Raw genomic sequence first — 15,519 nt, forward strand, 5'->3', positions numbered from 1 at the left:
AGACACAAGAGAGGGGAAATCATTCTTTTCTCATTTTGAATAGAAATCTGCAGAAATCATGTCATCTGTGAGAATCAGCATGTCTTCACTGTCAATTTCTAGAATGTAACCTTGCTTTCCTTTTGACAGTGAGCTTTAGTATTTACTTTAAAACACTGTGAATATTCAGCTGTTTTCCAAGAAAGTCCATTCATTATGATGAGTGCTGAGTTTTTGTTTTTTGATCACAGAGAAACAGCTGTGTATTGTCTCTTTGATGAAGTAACAAATGCATAAAACCGACAGATATTCCTTCATTCATTTTGATTCTAAATGATTAGAAAACCTGCACTTGCCATGCTTGAGTGTAATCCTCCAACATAATGGAATGAATATAAGATACTGAAGCAATGTGATGAGGATACTTCTGTTTTTTTTAATAGAGAAAATTTAAATGTGTCAAGCCTAAATGATGCCTCTCAGCTCTCTCCTACATTGTTGCATCAAAACTGATCTTTATAATAATGTCACTGTGATTTTATACCAGTGGAAATGTATAAAGCTCACATGCAGTTTGTGTTTTGTTTTTTCTGTCCCAGTTTAAAATAACATTTTTGATGTGTTTCAATGGCCTTCAATTCCTTATCAAATCTCTGCCTGCAAAGTTTCTTGTTTCCCACTCTTAAAATGTGCCCACTTGAGCCTGTATGTCTTCGATTAAAAATGCTTGTCTTTTTAATTAAAGTTGCACAAGATTATGATCACGCACAATGGTATAGTATGACGGCAATCTGGTGAGATATATATATTTCCCTACAGTGGTCATTTAAACACAATTGCTCACAAAATAGCACAAAAAGTAGAACTATTTATGCTTTTAGATATTGCCTCAAAGAATTTTCAGAAGTGATTTGGATAAAAAAAATCACTGCATTTGTTTTGTGCATGCTCTGGAGTAAAGAGCAGCAGCCTGTTTTCTCCTGCAGGGTCAGACACAGCCAGCCAAGTATCACCCAACATTTGTGCCACCAAAACAAAACATATATTTATTTATTTATTTTCCAGATGTTTCACTCATAAATGAGCAGCCAGTCAGACTACAGTTTCAGATAAAGGCACAGTACTTCTGAACGCGTCTTATAAACTTTTTGACATGGCTAATTTGTCATGGTGTGGAGAAAGATGGCTATTGTTTTGTTATCTAAAACATTACAGGGTTAAACAATGTGCTAAGATGTTAGACGCAAAAGAAGAAAGGGACAATTCCAGTCTTGTTTCACTGTTTTATTTGCTATAGAATATGTTGCTGTATTCCTTGGTCTCATTGGCCCACTCACAGTCACAAGCACCGTGAAAAGTTTCTTTGGTCTAAGAGAAATGGTGGGTTGTTTATTGTTCAATTCAGTTCATTTCAGTTTTATTTGTATGGTGCCAAATCAATCAAACTTTATTTCAGAGCTCTTTCAAAATTAGGACATAAAAAATGCACATCAAAATAGAAGGACTGAAAGCTGTGTTTGCCATGCCTGGATACTTGCAACGTGGTGTAGGGCCAGTGGGAAGAACACACACAGGAATACAGGGTGCTGAACATAAACAACCCTCACCAGGATACAGAGGGCAAGTGGAGATTTGAGATTCTCTTTCTGAATCTCAAAGCTTCTTTTTTTTAAAAAAAAAAAAAAAAAAAAAAAAAAAAAAAAAAAACTTGGTCTTGACCAATGTCTTGTCTGGACCAAAACTTGTGTTTGAGATCTTTAGTGCCTAAGTCTTAACTAGCACTGGAACCAGTTTAGAGTGAAGTCATTGTGCTTGTGTCACTGTGGATGTGGCTGAGTTCAGCACCTCCCTCTAGTGGTTTGCTGGTCTATGACCCAGCAAACAAACCAGGGGCCTCATTTATCAACCGTGCGTACGCACAGATGTGTGCGTAATGGGTGCGTTAGAACATTCCCACGCAAAGTATGGGATTTATCAACTTGTACTTTTGCGTAGGAACATGTGTAAATTTAAGTACAACTCTTACCATGCGTACACACAAAACCTAGTGGTAGAACAGTGAAACCACAAATAGACCGCACGAAGAGAGTCACAGTGTTCAGCAACTTCACACGTTCCCTGTTTCCTCTAATTAATAAAAAATCTCAATTAGTAATTTAGCAGACAATTTCAATAATTGATGTACAAGTTATAAAAGACAGCTGTGACAGGACAACCTGAAAAGAAAACTTGAAATGCAAGTGCCATGGCTTATCTTGCACTATTGGAGGATTTGGAGAACCGTTTTCAAAGAGCTGACAGTGAGAGCACAGGGTGGCATCTCAGCAGGTACCGCTTCCCCAAAAACGTACTGATGGATTTATGACGTGATTTACAACCAGTTTTTAAGTGAGAGACATAACGCACCAAAGCCATCCCAGTGCGCATCCAGCTCCTGTCCACCCTGGGATTTTTGGCCACCGGAACATTTCAGTTAGAGTTTGGAGACATATGCGGCATTTCGCAGCCGACACTAAGCAGAATCATGCCGGCAGTGTTGGATGCAATAATTTCTCTGGCCCCAACTTATATTCAGTTCCCATACAGACATCACCAACAAGCGGAAATTCAACGAGGATTTCACGCCGTCACCGGATTCCCAAACATAATTGGAACCATAGATTGCACCCACATCACAATAAAAACACCACCACACAATCCAATTTCATTCAATCAATGCACAATGCAAATATGTCTCTGTTAAACGTTGTTGCCCGGTAGCTTGGAGGAACACACGACTCATTCATTCTGCAGAACAGCTCTGTGGGTGTGCGCATCCAAGCAGGAGCTGTTGAGGATGGATGGCTTATTAGTGAGTGTTACAACGTTTCGAAATTATTTTCTGGGCTTCGTATGGTTTATTATAACAGCTCTATAGGTAATCGGGGATAACCACTGAAGCCGTGGTTAATGACCCCCGGAGCCAACCCGAGGACCCCGCAGGAGCAGCGCTACAACCGGGCTCATGTGCGTTGAAGAACCATCATTGAGCGCGCAATAGGCCTGCTAAATGGCCGAGGAAAAAAATCCATTCATGTGCTCTTAAAGGGATTGCTGCTACCATATATGGTCAATTGGAGGCGTTTCTGAATGCAAATGACCCTAACCATGCACGAGCATGGCTGTTTAGAACAGGTGGGATTTATCATCACAGATTGCTTACTGGCGCGCGTACGACTGGTGTCTGCACGTTTGATAAATACGGATTTTTTTGTACTTACACACATTCCAAGTTTCATTCCTACGAAATAATTTAGAACCTTTTCTACGCACAGGTTGATAAATGAGGCCCCAGGAGTTCATACTTCTCCCCACATTACCCTGTTCTGTGCTAGTTTTCACAAGGTAAGGTTGATAATTTGGTCCTTGGCTCTAATGAATCCTTCCTTCACCAACTGTTCAACTCTTAATGGCTTATCAGATTGGACAAATTGGGCTTATGGGGCTAGTTCAAACCCTGTATATACAAGCATGTTTATATTGCCAGTTGTGCAGTGAAGTAACGTTGATAGTTTCCCATTTGGCTGACTAGCTGAAGAGTTTATGGTCTCAACAGCAACTGGTTGGGCGGGGTTAGGATGCTGACCCAAGCTTTGGGTTGATAAGGCCCAGGATAAAGACAGGTGGCTGGAGCAACAGGGCACTTGGTCTAACATTTGGCCCTCTGCCATCGCCTGATGTCTTTGTACCTCTGCCTGTTTGTTTGTATTTTTGGTGTCAGTCTCTGGAACGGTTTGTACTGGACTCTGCCTTATACTCTAAGTAAAGAAACTGTTTTGCATCACTCCTGCCTCTGTCCTGTAGTTCTGCGTTTGAGTCTTCTGGTTTGTGACACCAGTACCTTGTTTGTCTAAAACACCAAAAGTAGCTCTTATATTAAAGGATAAAACAACCTGGCAGCCCTCCAAGAGGCGGGATGGAAAATGGGCCTTTCAGGAAGGACAACACGGAATCGACTGGAACGAATACGAGTAACGATGCAATGATCCTCAGGAACTGCAGCTGCGGCTGGTCCAAAGTGACGACCCATCGAGGCCTGCATATCCATCAAGGGAAGGCCAAGTGTGGAGGGAGGAACCACTTGCAAACTTGCACTGCGACAGCAGATGAGACAAGGAGGGCTCAGAGCCCGGATAAGCAACATAGACCTACCACGCCCACGATTGCAAATGGTGAAGAGGAACCCCACCAGCCTTCCCAACAGGAAGTGCTCCATCAACAGCAGGAGCACCACCCCCATGAGGAGCAACATATACAGCCAGCAAGCAGCGAACCCGCAAGGGAAGGAACACCAAATGAGAAGCCAATCCGCCAGGCCAAACTCAAGTGGCCAAAAGCCAGCGACAAGGAGGCATGGAGGAACGTTCAGCAGAACATTCATGCAGTCCTTCAGAATGCACTAGTAGGCAGCACAACCTCCAAACTCAACCTTGTCGGCACTTTCTTCAATGAGGAAAGCAAGCAGAAATTCGGGGAGATGCCTCAAAGGAAGAACACACCCAAGCAAAAAGGACAGCGAGAGATGGAAATCATAAAGCTCGTGAAAGAAAGACGACTGCTCCGTAAAGCATGGAGGAAATCTAACCAGCTGGAAAAGGAGGGCCTTAAAGCCCTCTGGGACCAACTAAGATCCAGGCTGGCAAACCTGAGGAGAGCAGAACGGATTCGGAGGTGAAGGGGCAGGAAGGAGAAGACACGTGCAAGCTTCTTTCGTGACCCCTTCAAGTATGCTCAAGAACTGCTGGAGGAGAAGAAATGTGGGAGGCTGGGAGGAACATACTTCATCTCCCACTGAAATCGCTTTACCTGGGATAAAAGCAGGAGAGGGTCAGGCTCATCTTCGAGCTGAAAGATTCAGCTGACAGGTGCATGGAAAAGGCAGAGGTCCCAGTTCAAACAGAGCAAAGGTGGAAGGCCGAACAAGCAGTTGTACAAGCCGTCAGCCAGCTGAAACATCGGGAGATAGTTGGGTGGTTGCAGGACATTGCAGGACATTGTCCTGTGGTAAACCGCTGCAAGAATGGTGATCATGGCCGAACTCACCGTGCAATGGGAAGAAGGCATGGATGCAGCCTACGAGAGGAAGAAGGAGAAGTACAGCGAGATGGCTGCAGCATGCACAGAAGCTGGGTGGAAGGAGTACACCTATCCAGTTGAAGTCAGCTGCAGATGCTCCACTGGAAAGTCTCTACAACAATTCCTGAAGACTCTCGGAATCACCAGGTCCAGGCAGAGGAAGGCTCATCACGACCCCCCTGCAGACAGCTGCTTGCACCAACAGGCTCCTGAGAAGGCTTGAAGAACTCCTCACTTGGGAAAGGATGGAATTTAAGCCAGCAAAGTCAGCAAGCATGAGAGGGTCAGACTCATCTTCGAGCTGAAAGATTCAGCTGACTGGTGCATGGAAAAGGCAGAGGTCCCAGTTCAAGCAGGGCAAAGGTGGAAGGCAGAACAAGCAGTTGTACAAGCCATCAGCCAGCTGAAACATTGGGAGATAGTTGGATGGTTGCAGCTAGGTAAGACTGGGCTCGGATGGGGCCCAGCCCCCAAGCTGTGGTCTCGAGCCTCCAGAAGGGAGAGGAAAGAGCTGGTGGTGTCAAAAGTGACCAGATTGGAGGTGGAGGCCTATAAGATTTTAGCTGTGAGCCAACAGCACTAAGGAAGGTGGACTACCTGGGAAGCAGTCACCAACAGGGACATAGCATGAGCTGATATGTGGAGGATCCCACAGGCAAGGCTGAGCTTCCTCATCAGGTCCACATATGACACCCTCCCAAGATCACGGCAACTTCGCTCAAGTTGGACATTGTCCTGTGGTAAACCGCTGCAAGAATGGTGATCATGGCCCAACTCACCGTGCAATGGGAAGAAGGCATGGACGCAGCCTACGAGAGGAAGAAGGAGAAGTACAGTGAGATGGCTGCAGCATGCACAGAAGCTGGGTGGAAGGAGTACAGTTATCGAGTTGAAGTTGGCTGCAGATGCTCCACTGGAAAGTCTCTACAACAATTCCTGAAGACTCTCGGAATCACCGAGTCCAGGCAGAGGAAGGCTCTCAAGAACTGGCTGAGGAAGTGGAACAAGGGAGCTTTTGGAATTGGCTCTGAAGAAAAGACACGAGATGGGAAAGAGGATCATGAGGCCAGCTGCAGGGGGCACTAGGGAGACGTCCCTATCGCTCCCAGCTGACGACCGAACAGCTGGCCTCGATGGCACCGGTGGAGGTGCGCCAGGCAGAAATGCCCTGCAAGCAGAGATGCTTATGCTATAAATAGGAGGGACCTGTTCATGTAAAATTTTTAAATTGGGTTGTTCTGGCCTCAACACTTTTACCCTTGTGGAGTTTTTCACAACTCAAGCAGCAGTGGCCATGTTTGTCATGAGTAAAACCTACACAGTGTAATACAGTGTAACGTTGTACTTCAGTGGCATGCATATGGGCATTTGTGAAATGTCAAAAAACAGACAGTATTGGTATTAAAACAATATCTTGAAAAACAACATGGTTTATTGGACAGCAGTGATAACAGAGATCATCAGCCAATGAAATTTGTTCAGACTGGTTTGAGCCTGGCCCATAACACTTACAAATACAGTTTTAACAAATAATGTTTCATGAATGTGATATATTGCAAAATTCACCGTGGAAATACTGAATAATGTAATTCTTCCCTGTCTCATCAGTATTGTAGTTTTCAGACACACCTTGGCTACATCAGTTCAGCTGCTGATATTGCAATGCTGAACTTGTCCGACAGGGAAGGAAGGAAGAGAAGAGAAAAGGAGATGAGGGAGGTAGGAACAGATGAGGAAGAAGAGGAACAGAGGAGGGTGATGAAGATGAGGGCATAGATGATGATGCAAAAAGTGAGGCAGGGGAATGGGAAGAGGGACATGGTAACCTCTGTAGAGTGAGAAAGAGATGAGGGGGCAGAGAGAGAAAGAGGAAAGAAAGGAGGGGAAGACAGAGATATAAGTCAGCTGTGGTTGAGAGTTTTGGTCAGAAAGCTGCTGGACCTCAGCAGGTTCACCCCCCGCCCCCCACCCCCACCCACCACCTCTCTCTCTGATGGAGACCCTGGAAGAAGGTGAACTCTGCTTTCCAGAGCTCTTCAACTCCTCCTGCAGAAAGCCGAAGGCTGTTCGCTCCAGGGTCGTGCTGCTCTACATCCTGCTGTCCTCCATCTCTGCGCTCACCATGGCTCTCAACCTGCTGGTCATCATCTCCATCTCCCACTACAGGTGCCACAAACATTTTTATCATGTATGACTCTAGTTGCGGAGTAATGCTTTTGTGTTTTTTGATGTTCATGATCTAATACTACAAATGTAAAGTAATATTATGCCCATTTTGTCTGCAGGCAGCTCCACACACCGACTAACCTGCTCCTCCTCTCTCTGGCTGTCTCAGACTTCCTCATGGGCGTCCTGATGCCGTTTGACATCGTCCTGGTTGGAGGCTGCTGGTATCTTGGCGACCTCATGTGCAATCTGCATTACTTTGGGTGCTTTATCCTTTTCTCCACGTCTGTAGGACACATGGTCCTCATTTCAGTCGACCGTTATGTAGCGATTTGTGACCCTCTGCGTTACCCCTCCAAAGTGACTCTGAGGAGTGTGAAACTCTGTATTTGTCTGTGCTGGCTCTGTGCTGCCACCTTCAACTGTCTGCTTATGAAAGATCATCTCAGACAGCCAGGCCGGGACATATCCTGTAGAGGAGAGTGTGTGGTTGTCATCGATCACATCGCAGGAGTTGTCGACCTGGTGTTGACCTTTGCCAGTCCGATTACTGTGATCGTAGTTCTGTAAATGAGAGTGTTTGTGGTGGCTGTTTCTCAGGCTCGTGCCATGAGATCCCACATTGTGTCTGTCACTCTGCAGCCTTCAGGGACTGTCACCGCTAAGAAATCTGAGTGGAAAGCAGCCAGGACTCTTGGTGTTGTCGTAGCTGTGTTTCTCATATGTTTCATTCCCTATTATTGTCCCTTTCTTTCAGGGCAGGACAACGTGAACAATGCTTTCTCTGTACCCTTTGAGATGTGGCTGTTGTATTGTAACTCCTGTCTAAACCCACTGATCTACACCCTTTTTTACCCCTGGTTCAGAAAAGTTGTCAAACTCGTTGTTACCCTTCAGATCCTGCAGCCCAACTCCTCTAAAACCAACATGCTGTAAAGACACAAGAGAGGGGAAATCCTTTTTTCTCATTTTGGACAGAAATCTGCAAACATCATGTCGTCTGTGAGAATCACCATGTCTTCACTGTCAGTTTCTAGAACGTAACCTTGCTTTCCTTTTGACAGTGAGCTTTAGTTTTTTACTTTAAAACACTGGGAATATTCGGCTGTTGTCCAGAACGGAAGAAAAGCCATTTGTTTTCCATTTGTTACTGACATGATTATCTTTTAAATGTTATTTCTTTATTTAGTTCATGTTCTTCAAAGACTTCAAAGTATTTTCTGTCTTGTTTATCTCACTGTCCACTCACCATGATAAGTGCTTAGATAGTTTTTGTTTTTGATCACAGAGAAACAGCTGGGTACTGTCTCATTGATAATGCATAAAACCGACAGATACTCCTTCCTTCATTCATTTTGTTTAGAAATGATTAGAAAACCTGCACATGCCATGCTTGAGTGTAAAAGCTCCAAAATAATGGCAAGAATATAAGATAAAGTACAAAAGCAACGTGATGAGGATTTCTCTATTTTTTTTAATAGGGGGAAAACTAAATTTGTCAAGCCTAAATGATGCCTCTCAGCTCTCTCCTACATTGTTGCATCAAAAATGATCTTTATAATAATGTCACTGTGATTTTATACCAGTTGAAATGTATCAAGGTCACATTCAGTTTGTGTTTTGTTTTTTGTTTTTTCTGTCAAAGTTTAACATTTTTGATGAATTTCAATGGCCTTCAATTCCTTATCAAATCTCTGCCTGCAACAAGTTTCTTGTTTCCCACTCTTAAAATGTGCCCACTTGAGCCTGTACGTCTTCTATTAAAAACGCTTGTCTTTTTAATTAAAGATGCACAAGATTATGATCACGCACAATGGTATAGTATTAAGGCAATCTGGTGAGATATATATATTTCCCTACAGTAGTCATTTAAACACAATTGCTCACAAAATAGCACAAAAAGTAGAACTATTTATGCCTTTTAGATATTGCCTCAAAGAATTTTCAGAAGGAATCTTTCAATGGATTTACAGTGATTTGGATAAAAAAATCACTGCATTTGTTTTGTGCATGCTATGGAGTAAAGAACAGCAGCCTGGTTTCCCCTGCAGGGTCAGACACAGCCAGCCAAGTATCACCCAACATTTGTGCCACCAAAACAAAACATTTATTTTTTTTTTCCCCAGATGTTTCACTCATAAATGAGCAGCCAGTCAGACTACAGTTTCAGATAAAGGCACAGTACTTCTGAACACGTCTTATGAACATTTTGACATGGCTAATTTGACATGGTGTGGAGAAAGATGGCAATTGTTATGTTATCTAAAACATTACAGGGTTAAACAATGTGCTAAGATGTTAGACGCAAAGGAAGAAAAGGACAATTCCAGTCTTGTTTCACTTTTATTTGCTATAGAATATTTTGCTGTATTGCTTGGTCTCATTGGCCCACTCACAGTCACAAGCACTGTGAAAAGTTTCTTTGGTCTAAGAGAAATGGTGGGCTGTTGCTTGTTCAGTTCAGTTCATTTCAGTTTTACTTGTATGGTGCCAAATCATATAAAAATTTATTTCAGAGCTCTTTAAAAATTAGGACATAAAAAATGCACATGAAAATTGAAGGACTGAAAGCTGTGTTTGTCATGCCTGGATACTTGCAACGTGGGGTAGGGCCAGTGGGAAGAACACACACAGGAATACAGGGTGCTGAACATAAACAACCCTCACCAGGATACAGAAGGAAAGGTGAATCTTTTTGTCAGGATGGAGGTGCAGTGTCCTGTGTGCTAGTTGGGAAACTGTTTGGGAGGAAGAAAGGAGATGGTGCTTGAAAGTGCTGTAGACCTGGTGGCCTCAGTCTCTTTCAGAGTTGGGCTGCATGTGAACATTAAACAAGCTAGTTATTCCTAACACAGGCTCATAAAATAGCCTTTACTACCAACACATCAAGACAGTGGAGTATCTCTTTCAGAATCTCAAAGTTTCTTTTTTCTTTCTTTTTTTTTTTTTTTAAACTTGGTGTTGACCAATGTCTGGTCTGGACCAAAACCTCTGTTTGAAATTTTTAGTGCCTAAGTCTTAACTAGCAAATCAATCGCATTGGAACCAGTTTAGAGTGGAGTCATTGTGCCTGGGTCACTGTGGTTGTGGCTGAATTCAGCACCTCCCTCTAGTGGTTTGCTGATCTATGACCCAGCAAACAAACCAGGAGTTTATACTACTCCCCACATTACCCTGTTCTGTGCATGTTTTCACAAGGTAAAGTTTATAATTTGGTCCTTGACTCTAATGACTCCTTCCTTCACCAAGTGTTCAACTCCTCATGACTTATCAGATTGGACAAATTGGGCTTATGGGGCTAGTTCAAACCCTGTATATACAAACATGTTTATATCGCAAATTGTGCAGTGAAGTAACGTTGATAGTTTCCCATTTGGCAGACTAGCTGAAGAGTTTATGGTCTCAACAGCAACTGGTTGGGCGGGGTTAGGATGCTGACCCAAGCTTTGGGTTGATAAGGCCCAGGATAAAGACAGGTGGCTGGAGCAAAAGGGCACCTGGTCTAACATTTGGCCCTCTGCCTTCGCCTGATGTCTTTGTACCTCTGCCTGTTTGTTTGTATTTTTGGTGTCAGTCTCTGGAACGGTTTGTACTGGACTCTGCCTTAGACTCTAAGTAAAGAAATTGTTTTGCATCACTCCTGCCGTTGTCCTGTAATTCTGCATTTGAGTTTTCTGGTTTGTGACACCAGTACCTTGTTTGTCTAAAACACCAAAAGTAGCTCTTATATTAAAGGATAAAACAACCCAGCGGCCCTCCAAGAGGCGGGATGGAAAATGGGCCTTTCAGGAAGGACAACACGGAATCGACTGGAACGAATACAGCTAACGATGCAAAGATCCTCAGGAACTGCAGCTGCGGCTGGTCCAAAGTGACGACCCATCGAGGCCTGCATATCCATCAAGGGAAGGCCAAGTGTGGAGGGAGGAACCACTTGCAAACTTGCACTGCGACAGCAGATGAGACAAGGAGGGCTCAGAGCCCGGATGAGCACCATAAAGCTACCCAGCCCACGATTGCAAATGGTGAAGAGGAACCCCACCAGCCTTCCCAGCAGGAGCATCACCCCCATGAGGCGCAGCATATACAGCCAGCAAGCAGCGAACCCGCAAGGGAAGGAAAACCGAATGAGAAGCCAATCCACCAGGCCAAACTCAAGTGGCCAAAAGCCAGTGACAAGGAGGCGTGGAAGTACTTCGAGCAGAGCATTCATCCAGTGCACTAGTAGGCAGCACAACCTCCAAACTCAACCTTGTCATCACTATCACCTATGAGGAAAGCAAGCAGAAATTCGGGGAGATGCCTCAAAGGAAGAACACAACCAAGCAAAAAGTATGGCAAGAGATGGAAATCATAAAGCTCTTGAAAGAAAGATGACTGCTCCGTAAAGCATGGAGGAAATCTAACCAGCTGTAAAAGGAGGGCCTTAAAGCTCTCTGGGACCAACTAAGATCCAGGCTGGCAAACTTGAGGAGAGCAGAACGGATTCGGAGGTGAAGGGGCAGGAAGGAGAAGGCACGTGCAAGCTTCTTTCGTGACCCCTTCAAGTATGCTCGAGAACTGCTGGAGGAGAAGAAATCTGGGAGGCTGGAGGCCACTGCACAGGAGCTGGAGAGCCACATCAAAGCACAGCTTGGTGACGGGGGACGAATGCCCCCTCGGGTCACCAGGGCATGTGCCCCATCCCCCAGAACCTTCATCCCAGTTTGATGTTCAGTTCAGTGGAAGGAGATTCAGCAAGTGGTCAAGAAAGCAAGATCTGCATTTGCACCTGGACCAAATGGCATATCCTATAAGGTACATAAGAACTGCTCCATGGTGCTTAAGCTATTGTGGAGATTGATGTGTGCCATTTGGAAGACCCAGTCCATCCTATCAGCATGGTGCAGAACTCAGTCCCACACCAACTGATCTCCTTTGCACTAAGCTTTTTCCATATTCCAACTTGCATCCAGAACCTGGTGACCAACTACTTTAACAACTTCTACATCTGCTACTCATCTCAGGAAGCCACATCAGGCTGGCAGCAACTCCAGAAAGGCATAGCGATGGGCTGTGCAATCTTTTCCATCCTATTTACAGCAGCATTTTAAATCATATTGATCAGTGGGAGACAGATGGTCAGAGGAGTTAGAAGCCAGTCAGGACAGTGCCTACCTGCCATAAGAGCCTACATGGATGACATCACGATCCCCCTGCAGACAGCTGCTTGCACCAAAATGCTCCTGAGAAGCTTGAAGAACTCCTCACTTGGGAAAGGATGGAATTTAATCCAGCAAAGTCAGCAAGTAGAAGAGGGCCAGACTCATCTTCGAGCTGAAAGATTCAGCTGACTGGTGTATGGAAAAGGCAGAGGTCCCACTTCAAACAGGGCAAAGGTGGAAGGAAACAGATGGTGGTGTCGAAAGTGACCAGACTCGAGGAAGAGGTCTATAAGATCGTAGCTGTGAGTCATCAGCACTAAGGATGGCGGACTATCTGGGAAGCAGTCACCAACAGGGTCATAGCATGGGCTGATATGTGGAGGATCCCATAGGCATGGCTGAGCTTCCTCATCAGGTTCACATATAACACCCTCCCAAGTCCCAGAAAATTCCACCTGTGGTATGGCTCTGAATCAATGAGGGCTGACTTTTGTCGGCAGCTCCTGTTCCCCCATGAGATCACGGCAACTTCACTCAAGCCAGACATTGTCCTGTGGTCAACCACTGCAAGAATGCTGATCATGGCTGAACTCACCATGCCAGTCGAAGAAGGCATGGAAGCGGCCTACGAGAAGAAGAAGTAGAAGTACAGCGAGCTGGCTGCAGCATGCACAGAAGCTGGGTGGAAGGCGTATACCTATCCAGTTGAAGTCGGCTGCAGAGGCTCCACTGGAGAGTCTCTACAACAATTCCAAAAGAACTGGCTGAGGAAGTGGAGCAAGGTAGCTTTTGGAATTGGCTCCGAAGAAAAGACACAAGATGGGAAAGAGGATCATGAGGCCAGCTGCAGGGGGCAGTAAGGAGATGGCCCTATCGCTGCCCCACCACCCGGAGATGTTCTGGGCTTAAAGGAGCAAAACATCTGAGACGGGTGGCTCCTAGCTGATGACCAAACAGCTGGCCTCGATGGCACCGGTGGAGGTGCACCAGGCAGAAATGCCCTGCAAGCAGAGATGCTTATGCTACAAATAGAGGGACCTGTTCATGTAACATTTTTAAACTGGGTTGTTCTGGCCTCAACACTTTTACCCTTGTGGAGTTTTTCACAACTCAAGCAGCAGTGGCCATGTTTGTCATGAGTAAAACCTACACAGTGTAATACAGTGCAACATTTTACTTCGGTGGCATGCATATGGGCATTTGTGAAATGTCAAAAAACAGACAGTATTAGTATTAAAACAATATCTTGAAAAACAGCATGGATTATTGGACAGCAGTGATAACAGAGTTCATCAGACAATGAAATTTGTTCAGACTGGTTTGAGCCTGGCCCATAACACTTACAACTACACAGTTTTAACAAATAATGTTTCATGAATGTGACATATTGCAAAATAAACCGTGGAAATACTGAATAATATAATTCTGCCCTGTCTCATCAGTATTGTAGTTTCAGACACACCTTGGCTACATCAGTTCAGCTGCTGATGTTGCAATGCTGAACTTGTCCGACAGGGAAGGAAGGAAGAGAAGAGAAAAGGAGATGAGGGAGGTAGGAACAGATGAGGAAGAAGAGGAACAGAGGAGGGTGATGAAGATGAGGGCATAGATGATGATACAAAAAGTGAGGCAGGGGAATGGGAAGAGGGACATGGTAACCTCTGTAGAGTGAGAAAGAGATGAGGGGCAGAGAGAGAAAGAGGAAAGAAAGGAGGGGAAGACAGAGATATAAGTCAGCTGTGGCTGAGAGTTTTGGTCAGAAAGCTGCTGGACCTCAGCAGGTTCACCCCCGGCCCCACCCCTCACCCCCCACCCCCACCCCACCACCTCTCTCTCTGATGGACACCCTGGAAGAAGGTGAACTCTGCTTTCCAGAGCTCTTCAACTCCTCCTGCAGAAAGCCGAAGGCTGTTCGCTCCAGGGTCGTGCTGCTCTACATCCTGCTGTCCTCCATCTCTGCGCTCACCATGGCTCTCAACCTGCTGGTCATCATCTCCATCTCCCACTACAGGTGCCACAAACATTTTTTATCATGTATGACTCTAGTTGTGGAGTAATGCTTTTGTGTTTTTTGATGTTCATGATCTGCAAAATACTTATACTACAAATGTAAAGTAACATTATGCCCATTTTGTCTCCAGGCAGCTCCACACACCGACAAACCTACTCCTCCTCTCTCTGGCTGTCTCAGACTTCCTCATGGGCCTCCTGATGCCGGGTATCATCGTCATGCTTGGAGGCTGCTGGTATCTTGGTGACCTCATGTGCAGTCTGTATTTCTTTGGGTGCTTTATCCTTTTCTCCACATCTATAGGACTCATGGTTCTCATATCAGTCGACCGCTATGTCGCGATTTGTGACCCTCTGGGTTACCCCTCCAAAGTGACTCTGAGGAGAGTGAAACTCTGTGTTTGTCTGTGCTGGCTCTGTGCTGCCTCCTTCAACTGTCTGCTTCTGAAAGATCATCTCAGACAGCCAGGCCTGTACATATCCTGCAGAGGACAGTGCGTGGTTGTCATCGATCACATCGCAGGAGCTGTTGACCTGGTGTTGACCTTTACCAGTCCTATTACTGTGATCGTAGTTCTGTATATGAGAGTGTTTGTGGTGGCTGTGTCTCAGGCTCGTGCCATGAGATCCCACATTGTGTCTGTCACTCTGCAGCCTTCAGGGACTGTCACCGCTAAGAAATCTGAGTGGAAAGCAGCCAGGACTCTTGGTGTTGTCGTAGCTGTTTTTCTCATATGTTTCATTCCCTACTATTGCCCCTCTCTTGCAGGGCAGGACACCATGAACACTGCTTTCTCTGTACCCTTTGGGATCTGGCTGTTGTGCTGTAACTCTTGTCTAAACCCATTGATCTATGCCCTTTTTTACCCCTGGTTCAGAAAAGCTGTCAAATTTGTTGTTACACTTCAGATCCTGCAGCCCAACTCCTGTGAGACCAACGTGCTGTAAAGATGCAACAGGGGGGAAATTGTTTTTTTTTTCTCATTTTGCATAGAAATCTGCAGAAATCATGTCGTCTGTAAGAATCAGCATGTCTTCACTGTCAATTTCAAGAACGTAACCTTGCTTTCCTTTTGACAGTGAGCTTTAGTATTTACTTTAAAAT

General features: G+C 45.0%; 1 protein-coding gene and 1 pseudogene across 1 annotated transcript; both read left to right on the plus strand.

Annotated features, from left to right (window-relative positions):
* The first annotated feature begins 7,087 nt into the window (after positions 1 to 7,087).
* Positions 7,088 to 8,196, plus strand: LOC115376668 (trace amine-associated receptor 13c-like; annotated as a pseudogene).
* Positions 8,197 to 14,242: 6,046 nt separating this feature from the next.
* Positions 14,243 to 15,362, plus strand: LOC115376669 (trace amine-associated receptor 13c-like). Its single transcript, XM_030076405.1, has 2 exons — positions 14,243 to 14,415; positions 14,546 to 15,362. Exons 1-2 carry the CDS (start codon positions 14,243 to 14,245, stop codon positions 15,360 to 15,362), a joined length of 990 nt encoding a protein of 329 aa, XP_029932265.1.
* Positions 15,363 to 15,519: the final 157 nt, after the last annotated feature.

The sequence above is a fragment of the Myripristis murdjan genome, chromosome 18 (genome assembly GCF_902150065.1).
Source record: "Myripristis murdjan chromosome 18, fMyrMur1.1, whole genome shotgun sequence".
Classification (NCBI taxonomy): domain Eukaryota; kingdom Metazoa; phylum Chordata; class Actinopteri; order Holocentriformes; family Holocentridae; genus Myripristis; species Myripristis murdjan.

Excerpts from the sequence above, each read along its gene's own strand:
- LOC115376669 (XM_030076405.1), top strand. The coding sequence starts at position 14,243 with ATGGACACCCTGGAAGAAGGTGAACTCTGCTTTCCAGAGCTCTTCAAC. Across the intron at positions 14,416-14,545 it reads ATCTCCATCTCCCACTACAG|GCAGCTCCACACACCGACAA; the intron begins GTGCCACAAACA and ends TTTTGTCTCCAG.